This window comes from Egretta garzetta, unplaced genomic scaffold, assembly GCF_000687185.1.
Source record: "Egretta garzetta isolate BGI_Z169 unplaced genomic scaffold, ASM68718v1 scaffold112, whole genome shotgun sequence".
In the NCBI taxonomy this organism is placed as follows: Eukaryota; Metazoa; Chordata; class Aves; order Pelecaniformes; family Ardeidae; genus Egretta; species Egretta garzetta.
The window spans coordinates 2,182,757-2,197,481 of record NW_009258884.1 but is presented as its reverse complement, the minus strand read 5'-3'; the positions used below and the strand labels follow the sequence as shown (position 1 = coordinate 2,197,481).

General features: G+C 37.7%; 1 protein-coding gene across 1 annotated transcript in view; it reads left to right on the top strand.

Annotated features, from left to right (window-relative positions):
• The window catches only part of ULK2 (unc-51 like autophagy activating kinase 2), a 41,892-nt gene that overhangs the window by 1,856 nt on the left and 25,311 nt on the right, over positions 1-14,725 (top strand). The window contains exons 2-6 of the mRNA XM_035889611.1: positions 963-1,055; positions 2,313-2,354; positions 11,811-11,843; positions 12,211-12,247; positions 13,779-13,952. Of these exons, the coding sequence (XP_035745504.1) occupies positions 963-1,055; positions 2,313-2,354; positions 11,811-11,843; positions 12,211-12,247; positions 13,779-13,952 (379 nt within the window). The remainder of the gene's footprint in view (positions 1-962; positions 1,056-2,312; positions 2,355-11,810; positions 11,844-12,210; positions 12,248-13,778; positions 13,953-14,725) is intronic.

The following is a 14,725-nucleotide window of genomic DNA, read 5'->3' as shown; positions in this document are numbered from 1 at the left end:
TTTTTCCCCCCTCCACCTCCCCTAAAAAACCAGCAAGCTGCCTGCGCTCCCACCTTCCTCGCTGCTGTTTGGTAGCTCCCTGCCATAACGGCGAGTGGAGAGTTGCAGCTGTACGGGAGGCTGAGCCCTTTGTTTGTCGGGAGGGTCATGTTTATCTCGCTGGATAACGAGGGATCTCATGGAAAATTGTCTCCTTTGGGACTGGCTGAAGATTTCTTAAATTCGGAGGTGTCTGGTTTCCTGGCGTGGCTTGCTCGTCGCCGCGGATATTCATAGTTAACGTTATGGTTTCTTGATGCTGTGAGAGTTTATTCTGGTGTTGGTGCCTGAAGTGCCCTGCTTTCCAGAAAACAGCTCTTCAGATTTATCCTTTTGGACCATTAGGGTAGCACTCGCAACTTCGAGAGGCACGATGCAGTGATTTTGGGGTTAAAAAAAGAAAGGGGGAAAGGAAAAGAGAAGCTTTAAAGGCTATTGGAGATGCTTCCACCGTATAAATAAATGAGCAATTTATTTTTAGAGAATATATAAATAGGCAATATATAAGTTTGCTTAAAAAACCCAGATGTTTTCTTGTGCAATTTTCAGCTGTAGAGCATAAGAAGGCTGAAAATGGGAAGTCCTTAAAGGAGAGTAAAAGTAACTTGATCATTGAGAGAGGACTAAAAAGCAGATGCATAGCACCACTACCAAGAAATAAATGGGATATGATTACTTCTTTTTTTTAAAAAAATGCTTTTGAATCCATGAAAATGCAATGTAGCTGCAGCTGGATTTTAATAGCTGTCTGAGCTATTGTGGAATGAAATAGTTCTTGATGGTGTCATGTGATGTAGTAATCACTGGTGGGTAGAGTAGGGGTGATCTGGCAACTTTTTCTCCAGTGCTTTACTAGATATTTGTTAGGGGATGTTTAAAAAAAAAATATAACTGACAGTACATTTTTGTTTGTTTGTTTCCAGAAAACTGATTGGGAAGTAGCCATAAAGAGTATTAACAAAAAGAACTTGTCAAAGTCGCAAATCCTACTTGGAAAAGAAATAAAAATCTTAAAGGTATGTTAATTTGCAGTGATTTTTAAAGCTGCTTTACCTGAAAAGGAAAAGGGACTTTTGACCTGGTTCATTCTGGGTCATGGGTAGTATCACAGTAATTGCTATTTTGCCTTTTGTTTCTTTGTTAGTTCCAGGAGGAATCCAGAACTAAAAAGACCAAGAAAAAAAAAAAAAAGAAAAATATACTTTTTTAACTCTGGAAATGGTTCAGAACTGTTTATGGGCATGCTTTTGTAGTTAAAAGTGAAAAATTGTAGAACCAGTCTCTGTGCTTTGCTTATGGCATGTGTAGAAAACTTTGTCCTTCAGGATGGCTAATGTGGCACCTTTCCCAAGCAGTGCGTACGACAAAAGTCATAGCTTAGGGTAAAACATCAGTCTTTGATCTTCTTCATCTTCTTTGCTCAAAGATGCCTAGAAAGCTAAAATCAGCATGCTGAATTCGATTCCTGAAGCAGTCTTCCTACTTCTGAGTTGCATTAATTGACTTAAAATGTGTAGTGTGGCTATAATGAAGGGAATAAAACAGAGCATGATTTAGTTTTTTGATGCCTTTTTACAGAAATGTCTCCTTGGATGGTCTCTTAGCATTGCCCGTGCTCTGAACTTCACATCTCACTTTACATAGCTTTGCAGTAATAATTAGTGCTGCTTTCTTTCTGTGTTTCCAAGCTTCTTGAACTACATCACTATTTTATTTACTACTATATACATATTATGTTCTAGTATATTTATTATATACCAGAAATTGTAGTGTTGGGTATATTAGTGTGCTGCAAGTACTTAGCAAAGACAGATGCTTTTCTGAGCAGTTAAAAATAATTACATGAGCTGTCCTGTGAGTTTTATTTGGTGTTGTTTGGTTGATATCCGTTTTATTGTAAAAAAAGGTTGACTTGAAAATAGTGTAGTTGGTTACTCTGCTAAGCAAGAAATTGTGTGAGACTGTAAAATTAAATTTAGTCAGTTTTCAGTGCTCATTAAAGGATCTTGTGCTGTAGTACTTTCTGTAACAAGACATAGAAAATAATTCTGGAACCAAATGTTTTTATGACCTATGAAGATATTGCCTAATTTCCTATTCCTGTAAATATTGTCTAAATAGCTGGGATTTCCTCCAAATTCCATCAGATGGTCTAAAAAAGATACTACCTTTCTTTATAAAATTTGGTTGTTTTTGATTATCACCTGGCGTATTAAATTTAAAATAACAACAACAACAGGCTATTTCCCTAATACAAATATTTTGTTTTACAGGAACTTCAGCATGAGAATATTGTAGCTCTCTATGATGTCCAGGTAAAATAGATTTTGATGCCTTTTTCTTCATTAAAATTTATTTATGAAAATACAATGCATATGTTTGTATACTGAGTAGAAAATTTTGAATGGCCATATATTTTGTTGCTATCATCAGTTCAGTATTTAGAAAAAGAGATCCAGTTCCCTAGCAGTGCCAGGGGAGTTCTCTCATCTTTATTACCCTATGCATTTATTTTGTACTGGCTCTTTTTAATAAGCAGGATGCACAGTTGGGATAGAAAGCCGTGAGGAATATGGTTTACTTCCAGGCAGCAGGGGCAAGTGGCAGCCCAAGAACCTCTGCAGAGGCTGTTTGTGTAGTCTGGTCCTGTCTCCAGAGAAAAAGCATCAGCTGGGAGCTCTGTCGGTGGCAGTAACTATTCTCTGGAATTAGCCTTGTTTCCATGGCCCTATAATTTAATTGGAAAGTGGGTGTTGTGGATAATGGCTGAACACACCTGCAGGAAAATGTACTGGTAGGAGTTGATCTGAATGGATGAAGCAAGTGACGTTAAGTCAACATAACTTAAAATACTCTGTTGTGGAAAAGGAGCAGCATCTTTGATCTGTAACAAAGAATTGTATTGTATAGCCCTGTGTCACGGTGAGGAAGAACTGAATGAAGTAGAAGACCACGATCACGCATGTATATATTGCTGTTGCCTGTGGTCAAAAGGATAGGATAAAGTGTAAAAGCCAAGCAGACATTTGGATCTTTTCAAGTAGGAGAAATAAGTATTAAATTGCTTCAAATTGTCTTCCTCTTTTCATTCCCAGGACTCTGCCTGATAAGGTGAAGGACTTAATACTCTAAATAGGCTAGAAAACTGTATTCTACTTAGTAGGAAGTACATCTTTTGTGTCGTAAGGCCTGCAAGCATTGAGTAAAGCTAAATATGATGTGATGTAGGTTATGCAGCCATTTGTTCTGCTTGAATAAGAACTATACATTTATCTCCTGGGCTCAATTCTAATCTTAAATACAGAGTTACATTTATGAAAAAATTATTAAGAACCACCCTTGGGGCACTGCATAGTTAAAATAATGCAAAATAGACATTTTGACGTTCTTCAACGTATTCTGTCTTTTGCACATTTGCATCCTACAAGGTTTTCAGCTTACGTGTAGATGTGTATCTGTGTAGCTACAGAAATCTGTTTTCACAGGATATACACTAGGCAGGCTCAGGTTTTATTGTGTGTAGCTCTGCAGGACATGTACTAATTTCTCTTTGACTTTTGGTACAAAGTGATGGGGTTCATGTAGTAACAGACTGTGCATCAAAAACTTCCCATTTGGATATATAGACTCCTTTTCCTAGCTCTTGGCTTCAGAACTCTGCCTTTTGAATGATACTAGCTGCTCTGAGAGGGAAAGTATAGCCTCTTGTGCTTCTTGAAGAGAGAATTGCTAAGTGGAAATAATCTCTCAGCATCCTAAATTTAGTATATCCAGACATCTTAAAAGAAACTGGAATTGTTGACTGAGGGCGTTGGTGTGTGAGTAAGCAGCTGAATTTCAGATTTATCATTTACAGTTGTTTATATGTGAAGATTACTTACTGAGCTTTGCAGCTCAACCTGAGGGTAGTTGACTAGATATATATTTTGATAATTTAATATTTTGTGTCTTCTAAGCCTTGGAGAGGCTCTTGCTGCTTTTGATTTATGCACAGAACATCCACAAGGGAAGAGAAGACACAGCCATATGCTTGTCTATGGTTTCTTTACCTAAAGATTATTTAAAAACATACCTTGTATGCTTTTCTGTTCTGCCACAGGAAAGGGTGCCCTTAGAGTGACAGGACCTCTTGAATGATTCTCCATTTGAGAAGGGGGTGTTTCTGCTTGTCACTGACTATTGTGTTTAAATACTATGAACAGTTAAAGCAAAAAGAAGGGAAAACCTGCGTCTCATGCCTTGGATATATTTCAAATACATTCATGGCAAACATAAAGCTTGGCAGTATGATGATGCTTCTATAGAAAAAATTGCTTTGCAAAATATGGTCTAAAGAATGTGACACTCGCACAAATAAGCTTTTCCCTTTTTGCACCAGGCTATGTTTGTGAAATATTACACATCATTAACTTGTATGATTACATTAATTTATAACCCAGCAAGAACGAACACTATGCAAGGCATTCACATGTCCAGTAGGCTGTTACACCTACTAATTTTCTGTAGCTTTTCATGTTCTAGCATGTGCTGCCCTTTTTGTTTGCCAGAGTTTTGTGAACGTAGTGATACAGTACAGCAGATAAGACTTCAGGATTTCAAACAATTTTTAAGTTACAGAAGCTATTTTTTTTTCCTCAGTGCTGGAGCCAGCGGAGTCTGTGTCACAGTAGGAAGTTCTCAGTGTGACTGGGAGTCTGTTTTATTTTTATAGTTCTGTTGGTCTGGAGTTTTTCTTAACCTTAGACATCTTGAAATAAGAAAATGGCTCATGTTTCAGATGCACTGGTTGGCAGACCATTTAGCTGTATAATCCAAGAACTGATTGTTGTACCGAGTTTTCAGATAGAAAAGATGGTGAGCAATGTAAGTGGCAAAACTAGGTGGGGAAAAAAAGTGTAAATTCATAGCAATGAACAATAAATATTTTTACATCTCATAATATTAAAGGAAATCACTTGTACTTAATGGTAGTACTTTGAGATTAAATTTGTATCCCTGCATAGCAATTTGGAATATATCTTTTAAGTTTGAGAATGAAAGGGTAGTTATTATTTTACGTATTGCAAAAGGCTTCATTTGGAATTGTTTCCACAGGAGGTAGGTAGAATCCTTCTCTTTCATCTCTGTTCCTTTATGGTTGTGTTCCTGTTGCGTGATCTGTGACCAGTCACACAAGTCAGTGTAATAAAGATACATACACCATTAAGGTTTTAATTAGATCCAAGGAGAACTTGTGAGCCATTCTGCTCATGAACATTTTAAAACCTTCTACACCGCTGTTTCTTCAGCTCCTGTGAACACCATTTTGATATGTTACTTAGTAGGTATAGGGTCCACTGAATTAAATTGCTAGAAATGTCCATTCATCTGGAGGCACGCCCAAGTGAATTGGTGTGCCGTTAATGTTGTATGTACGTTAGTCGGCATGAAAATCTTTTGTTCTGTTGCCAGCACGATAATTGCCCCTGATTTCCATAAGGTGGTTACATGTAACACTGGCAGGTTTGATCTGCAGTTAAGCATTTTCTGTCAGCAGAGCACACCGTTCTTGTTTGTGCCATCTCAGAAGGTGGGGATCTGCACACGCCAGGGCGTGGAGACCAATGGTTCTAAGACTGAAAGTATTTGTGGAGATACTTAAATATGAACTCTCCATCTGTGACAGGCAAATGTTTTGCAGTAGTAGGGCTCTGAAAAATAACCATATGCAGCTCATATCTAAATGTGAAATTAATTTTTCATGATGTAAAATGCTTAAAAAAACCCTGAGAATATAATAGATGTATAGCAAGACATAACCTGCGGTGACATTTTTTACTTCTCTTCTTGGGCAGGAGTTTGGTATTCTTTCTTTCAAGAATAAAAAAAACTTCTTGCATCTCTAAAATGGTATAAGAATGCAGCTCTTTTCCCATGGTGTTGCTGTGGGATGTCATTCATCCTGAATAGAGGATCAGACAGTCTTGGATCATATTAATTGGGGAAATGGAGCCCACTGTTACTCAAAAGCGAAAGGAGTCTAAAATAACCTCTAACTCACCAGCAGAAAGTACATTGAGGTCCTCGGATAAAGTATTATACTGAAGTCTGGAGGTATCAGTAAGTTATTTGGAATGTGCTATATTTAGGACATGAATTTACAGTTTTGTGCAGTTCATGATCCCAAGTGTGTGCTGAGTAGAACTAATCTCCTACATAGTGCCAGACAGTGCCTGTTTTAGCGAATAATTTAATTCAAAACCTCTTTAGAATGTCAGCCATCAGAATGAAAGCCTGTAATGTATCTTGGAGATAGCGTTTTAGAAGAATGAATTAATGTCTTCACTGTATGGAGTCTGAAGTTTGCTATTTGAACAGTAGTTTAGGGAGAACTAATTTGTAGTGTGTTACTGGAGAAACAGTATCTGAACAGAAATTGTTTCTTGTCTTAGCTTGTTGGTACATAGCGGACAAAATAACTGCAGCTGCTTCTGCTGTCCTTGAAAGCAGTGAAAGCTAGTGGGAACAAAGCCAGTGGTCCTTCTGGCACCTACACCTCAGCCTTTACTTGTACAGAAGTGCCCATGAGTTCTTACTAGGGATGCTTATGGAAGGAGCCATGTTTATCTATACTTGTTGTTTTACCAGTGGGAATTAAATCTTGCTGTTTGGCTTACCCAAGGACTCCAGTTGATCTGGTAGGATTGCATATGTTTCTTGAGGCGGTTGCTTCAAGCGTTCTCGTGTGTGCTCTTGACCTTGGTGTCTCTCAGCTTTGATTGCCTCCATGCTCTCGTCATAGCTGTTTCTGAACTGTCGACTTTTGAATGAGGATGTCTCAATATCTTTATTTTTTCCCCTCAGCTCCTTGATTAAGGCCTTTGTCAGTACACATCCTCACTGTGTGTGGAAATAGTCATATGAAAACATGCCATCCAGAGAAGTGTTCAGATAAAAAGAAAAATCCTGCCCTGTAGAAATTGTAAAGGTTTTGAAATACTACCTGGCAGCTGATGCTGACTGGAAGGTTGGTTATGACAACATTGGACTGCAAGGAGTGACGCCAGTGTAGGCGTTGAAGGTTAGGGGCAACCAGTTAAAATTTGTTTTGGCCCACAGAACCAAAGACTTGGAGTTACTACATAGTCCTTAGTTTACCTGCTGTGCCTAAATGCTATAATTTGTGTTTCAAAACTGTTTCAGAAGATCTTCAAGTATGCAAGCGTGGTAAATGTTTGGTGTGCTGTGAATAGCTTTGTCTTTCCTTTGTGTTGTGCAGCAAGCCATTCTCTTTGACTACCTCCCATATATATTAGTTAAGTAGAGCATTTCACGTAACAGAAAATGAGTGATACGGCTATTGTGGTACATTTCTCCATGGCTGATTGCTCTTTTATGTGAATAATTGGCAGCATGCACGCTATTTGAATCCTACAGGCACATGTCAACTGACATTTAGGCTGAGACTTAACATTTAGTCAGAACTAACAAAATGTTCAGTCCTTTAGATGTGATAGGAGCTGAACATGTTAGAAGCTGCTGTGGTGCACTCGCAAAGCAAAACAAGAGTGTCTGTAATACAGTAAGAAACAGCCTTAAAAAGATCTGCACCAGTCCTTTTTTTCACTAAATCATTAGGACTTTTGCCAAATGTATTTAATGCTCAGAAAAAATGAGGGGTGTATTCCTGGCTAAAAAATTAAAGCAAATATAGCACAAATTAACATATCAGAAAATTAATCAGATAATAGCAGTGCACAAGCTGTCAGGTTAAATCTCATGCTCTTGGGAGTCCAATCATAAATGGCAGCTAAACAGAATCTATAAACTTTGAGCAAAAACGTAGTAACTGTTTCTTCGCCACAGTTTCTGCTTTGGCAGCTCATTAAGAGTTTGCAGACTTTCAGCTTGTTCTAAAGGAGGATTTCCTAACCCAAAAGAAATCTAGGGTATGTTTCTGCCAATACGCTAGAGTTCTAGCAACAGCTGTCAGAAGTAACCATGGGTGTTTTGACTTCTTTTTCAATTAATGTCTTTTAAATGGAACTACTGTGCTGAGTCTGTGATTTGGGTTGGAACTTCACATCCCCTGAGACAACTGTTGGAAGTCTGGGATTAAAACACAGCAAGTTTTGGCAAATACATTGCCTCTTAATCTCTTTTTCGGAGGTTTATCTGTTAGCTTTCAGAATTGTAAACTGGTTTCCTGTTAACCTTTGCTATCTTCTACTGCAACCTGCAAGTAAGACCTAGATTCAGAATAAGAAGGAGCAAAAGTAGGTTTTTGCCAAGAAAACTTTAAGCAACAAAGCAAGGCATGCTGGGCTAAACTGTTCTGTAATTGTTGCAACACAGCATACATTTGTTTTGCTTGATTATTTTTCTAGGTAGAAGCATAGGCCAGAAAAACTCCAGCTGCAGTAACTTTATGGTCTATATGTCAGTGTAAATTTTTGAAAGCTTTGTTATCTGTTTCAAGAAGCAGTTTAAAATAACTTGCTAGGTCAGCTTTATTCCTAAATGTTAGATCTGAAACATGCTGGTTTACTAATCTTCTTTTTTGAGCACTTTGCTTACCAAGTCAACAGAAATCACAAGTCTAGAGACTGATCATAGAGATGGCTTTATTTTTCAGCAAAATAATTTAGAAGGGAAAAATGTGTCTACAGAATTGACTTGTGTTTTCTGAATGTATTCCCAAAATGGAGATCACATTCCCAGTCAGGCTGGCCAAGAATTGTGATGCAAAATATGAGCAACCGTGAAGGGATGAGCAACTTCAGCTGTTTGGAACTAAGGCTTGCATTGGTGGGATATCGAAGTGTTTGGTTATGGGTTAAAATTGGGACGGGACGCAGGTGGGGAGCTTGGTACCAGTACTGTGCAAAATATTACTTCTGCAGTAGGAATTAGATATGACTTTTGACCAGTCTGGGAAAAACTCTTTGTGAAACCTCTAATCTGCTCTGCTGATTTAATAAGAAAGGATTATCCAACCTACAGTAAAGAAACACCCTCTACTTCTTACTATGACTTTAACCCATTGACTTTTTTGATCATTACTAATTGAGAATGTCAGTCAGAAAAAGAGGAGTAATGGTATTTGAGGGAAATCTAGTGTAGTCTGTAGGAATGACTTTAAACAGGTGAGGGCTGCTACAGCAGGACAAACCATCAGCTCAGTGTTTCTGAAGGGAGCAGTTTCATCTGAAGGGACTTTGTTTCCAAGGGAATCCAGAAAACACATTCTCTTAGTTCTGTGATGAATAAATGTCTGTCATGAGCTGAGCATTACATACTGCCATAAGCTGCTGGTTTTGTACAGAGTGTGTTGTGTAGTGGAGGCGCTGACGCCGTGGAACATCTATTTCTGATTCATGGGATTGCTATGTTCGGGTGGAAATCCACTAGCTGAGCTTCTTTCTTGTCACTGGACAACAGACAGTTTCCAGGCTTCTTAGCTGTGTTGTTCTTTTACACGTCACAGTCATCCTTTAAGTGAAGAGATCCTCACTTGGCAGAATTTTCAGTTTGATAAACTGGGGTCTCAGAGTTGCTGTTTGGCATCCTTGGGGTTCCTGAAAGAAAGTGAGTTTCTGTCTTGGAAGATGTTGCTGCAGAGGAACAATGTAGAAAGAAATAACATTTATTATTATGTATTTTCAGTAATTTATGGAGCAAGTAATTACTTATCTTTTTTTTTGCTTTAATGTATGTACTTAGGTTTTGAGGCATTTCTAGCATTGCAAATTATGGTTCATGTTGGCCACAGCTGTTACAGAAGCATTGAACAATTGTGATTTGCTGAAACGTGATCTAACTGCTGCTTTAATATTCTATATTGGTTGGAGTTTGCCTTTCATTCCCAACAGATTTGACTAATGTTCCTAGAAACTTGCTTTCTTTGAAGCTGATTTCCAAATGTAAACAAATCTGTAATGTGCTCGATGTTTGGAGCTGGAATCAACCTCAAATGCATTTCTGTAACACAGACGAGGGTGGCTAAACTAAATGTTTCCAGCAAGTGAAGCAGCCTAATACAGTCTTGAATTAGCCTTAAAACATGGGGGTTCATCTTGAACTGTACTCACTGCGGTTATCTGTAGTGGATATCTGTATCTGTGATGGATTGGTGGAAATCAGCTTTAATGGGTCATACCACCCATGTGCTCTGTGCTGTGTTTGATGTTTAGGGTAGCTGATTTCCCTACCGTGGGGCCCATAGGCCCATTTTTACTTTATTTTTATTTTTAAAGCTTCCTAGCCTGAGCTAGCTTCCTAGTGTAGTGAGCCCTTGAAAACGGCATTCTTGTGGTAGTCCTTGCCAGTATGGTTAATTTGAACATGTGCTGAAGTTTTAATACCAGCACTGAGAAAGGTGGCTAAGCTCACAGCTTTTGTTTTGCCATGCAATGTCCCTTTTGACTTTTTTTTTTGACACTAGTTTAGCAAAATACAGCCAGACTGTCTGCAGTTCTGCTTCCAACTGGGGCATATGCCTGGCCTTGTCTGGTATGCCATCTCACTCTTTTCCTTCAACTGTCTTAAAAACATATTTTCCCACAAACTGTCAACCTTTATTTAAGTTTATTTTTAAAGTGGAAGGGAGGTAACACACTATGTAACTAAAGCCATCCTGTTTATTCTATACTTGCCTTATGTTTGCTTCTAGTTCTCTTTGTGTTCTTTTCCTTTCAGTCTTAATCAGCTCAGAGGGAAAAAATGCTTTTACTTTATAAAAGATCTCTGAGTGTCTTCACCTTTGTAGGCACAACAAAACTATTTTATGTGGGAGACTTTGTGGAAAACAATGTTGATTATTGGTATAGACAGGTAGGCTCTTTCTTCCCTCACACAAAATAAATATTTGTAAAAAAGATTAATGTTCTTGTGACAGTCGGGTTTAAGCACGGACGTTTTTACTGCATTTCTGGGGAGTGTGTAGATAATGTACAGTTAGCTAATCTGTCTTTCAGTAACTCTTGCCCAGTTACATGAGAGGGAATTCAAGTTGTGAATAGGTCAAAGGAGGTCAGTGCTTTGGAAAATCTCAGTAGGACTGCCATAGCAAATCGCACCTTTGCCATAAGGCATTTAGGTCCAATGCAGGGACATGCTTCTGCTAGTGACTTGCTGAGAGAGATACTTTACAGAATGTATGATTCCTGAATTAATTATCCTACAAAATAGTGTTTGGGAATCGGTGTATTCCAGAGAGTTAACTGCTCTGTGATTGCTGACTGACCTTTGGCTTGTCGGATGGCAGAACCAACGCTTGTTTTACCTGAAGTGGGGAACATAACTTTGGAATTCCTCCTTAGAAAGCTGATTGTCATAGCCAAATTGTTTTGCTTACAGCTTGTAATTCTGTCCAGTATATTTGGGACTAAATATTACTGTCCCGTTAGTGACTGATGTCAGTGATGTCTGATAGAGAAAGTTTGTTTATTTGTAAGGGCTCTTAACAGCGGTTGTGTTGATGGAGCACTCCAAGGCAGTTGAAGGCTAAGGGAGTGAGGCACAGTGGAAACTCACGTTACATACTGCAGGATGCTCTTGAAATGATAGCTTTAGTCTTCCGGATATTGCCTGGTGATGTTTTTACGCATACTAATGCTTTTGAAAATGTGAAATATTTAATGGTGGGGAACGTACCTATTTGCTAAAAGGGTGTCTGTAACGTAAGGTGTCTCAGTTGATTGAAAAATCTCATGTTCCACTTAGTTAATGCAGGTACTGAAGGCTTTGTCTTGTGACATTCTTACATGGGATTTATTCTCCTTCTCTTTTAGGAAATGCCCAATTCCGTCTTTCTGGTAATGGAGGTATGTGTTAATGTCTGTGTTTCTTTCTGGCTGATTTTGAAGATGATTTTTAGACAAAACTCCTTTTTTGCACAGCTGCAAAATAACCATGAGTTGTTAAAGCAAGCAATTCTAAAAACTGGATTATTAATTTTCTATGCACTACTAAATTTATCAGCAGTGTTTGTTCCATAAATTATTCAATTTCATTTTATGATATTGCAAGTATTGATGAACTGTTACACCTGAAATTATTAATTACAAATAATTGAGAAAAACAATCTTGAGGCAAAGAGCTAGAAATCTTCTAATTTTTGTGAAAAGTTAAAAATTACATAGCAAGTATTTCAGTTCTTGTGTTTTGAATAAAAGTCTTTCTTTTTAACAGTACTGCAATGGTGGGGATTTGGCAGATTACTTACAAGGTAACTGGTTACTGTATTTCCCTGTTAAGAAGCTACTGCATTACATGTTTATGTTCTGTATTCCTGTAATCCACTGGTGTTTCTCTGAGATTTTTTTTTTTTTTGCTTGTGGTTTAAATATTTTTCTGTTCATGGAATATCTGTAATTCCACAATGCGTGTTCACCCTGGTGTGATTTTAGAGTACCCTCTTTAAAACAGTAATTGAATTCACCAAGAATCCCTTGAGTGTTGTATTCTGTCTCCAGTCAAGGTCAGCAGCAGAGTGCTGCTTGTTGTGTGTTTGTATGATACCCTGGGAACTTGGAAACTAAATTTTGAAGCTGCAGGAAGACATAAGGTTTTGCATTTGTTTAAAAGTATTTCCCAGTGTTTTTAAATGCCACTCATAGTTGAAAAGAAAACCCACAAAGTAGCAATGAAGGTGAATAAAACAAAGCACAGATAGAAAATGCTTTTTGCCACTGCTTTCAAAATGGTTGAATGTAACATTCCCTTATTTGTAAATGAGGGAGAAGATGCAGTGAACCATAAGTAAAAACCATGCTGAAAAATGTGTGGGTTTCTATTTCTAAAGTTGTATTTTGGGGGCTGCTCCCAGTGTTTTGATTCCACCTGCTTTCTTTTCTAAGATGTGAACTTAAAAATACTGAATTACTTATATAATTATGCTTTCTGCAGAGAGGCAGTTCTGGTTTAGGAGAGATTTTACCCTTCAGCATGGCTCTGCCCAAAGTGAAGACAAGTTACAGAATCATGACAAATGGAGTCTTATTACAAACAAAATTTTGAGCAGAGACATTAATCTTCATATTTTTCATGATGAAAATATTCTTCTGCTTGCCTTTGTATCTCAGTATGTTGAAAGAATCTTTTTGTGAACAGCTATTGTTATGGTAACTGTGTATATTAAAAGCCTAATTCACTTCCCACTAAAATCCTTGGAAAGACTCATACAGTATAATCCAGCTCCTGCGTTCAGTACTTTTTTCAGACTGCAGAATGAGACATTACCTTCTCAAGAGAGTTTTGAAAGTACATCTTTTTTTTTTCCCTTTGAAATAAATTTTATCACAGATGAAATTTTTGAGCAGAGGTGTTACCTGCATCCCCATAACAATTTGTTTAAAAACAGGTTTTATGGCTTCAGGTTGTAACATGATTGTGGATACATTTAATGTTCCAAACTGTGAAGTTCTTTTGTTTTCTTGGTTTCTTTGTCTTTTTAGCGAGTTTAGGATTTAATGCTGATTGAGAAGTTTTATAGTTATTATGTTACCAAGTTAAATAAACTACGGTAAAAACAGATAATTCAGAGTGCTGGAGCTAGTGTAAAACTATGGAGATCGATACATTGTTGAGATTACATACATTTGTAGAAAAATACTGGAGACTGGATTGTTCTGAATGTAATTCACTATGATTTGATTGCATTAATTGTTTTCACAGTTGATCACTGTGAAGTTTATTGCTTTTTGCCCAAAGATAATGATATTTATTTTCTCATCTGCTGATGTGTATGTTATTTCCAGCTAAAGGAACTCTTAGTGAAGACACCATCCGAGTGTTCCTCCAGCAGATTGCAGCAGCTATGCGTATTCTGCACAGCAAAGGAATCATTCATAGGGATCTTAAACCACAGAATATTTTGTTGTCTTATGCCAGTCGCAGGAAGTCAAGTGTCAGTGGCATACGCATCAAAATAGGTAAATATGTTTTTCTCTGATCTAAAGGTAAAGGATTGTTTCCCTTTAAAGCATAGAGGGTGTACTGGATATGGTGTGTATTAAATTGATGCAAATCAGACAGTAAGTCTAGAATGACGAGCTTTATGCTCTAATGCAGATTCTCAGTATAAGAAAGCTTGAGTCATAAAAACCTTTTTGATTAAATCTGCAGGAAAAATAAACCTGTTGAGCTGATGTTTCTAGTATTGAACTCTTTTAATTAGACATAAATCTGTAACCTTTGAAACTTCAAGTAGCTGTTAGCCCATTTCAAAACTGTGTGCATGCGAGACTCCAGTCGCAGCTCCAGCTGGGCTTGTTTTTTGTGGTAGACCCTCCTAAGGGTTATTTGAGAAGTTTAGAAATGTAGGTTATGACCTATTTTTGGCAGAAGGAGGTTTGGCATTGTGACAGGGGAGACATGTCAACTGTTCAGGATACTATCAAGCTCCTCTGAAAAGGACACTTCAGGAGTTTTAATCTATCATTGTTGTCTGTTAAGTGTCCATTTAAAAATACCTTGTTTTTAACAAGTTTCTTTTCCATGCTTTTGCTCAACCAGAATTTGAGATCTGTTCCAACTCACTCCATCCTCTGAACAGCACAGAGGAGACAAAACAACTTCTCTTCCTGTCCTTACTCGATAGTTACAGATACTTTTGCCTACGTGGAAAATTCGGGAGTCTGAAACTTGATTTCTTAAACTTTTACCTGATGTGATTTCACTGAAGCAGATTGTGTATTCATCACTC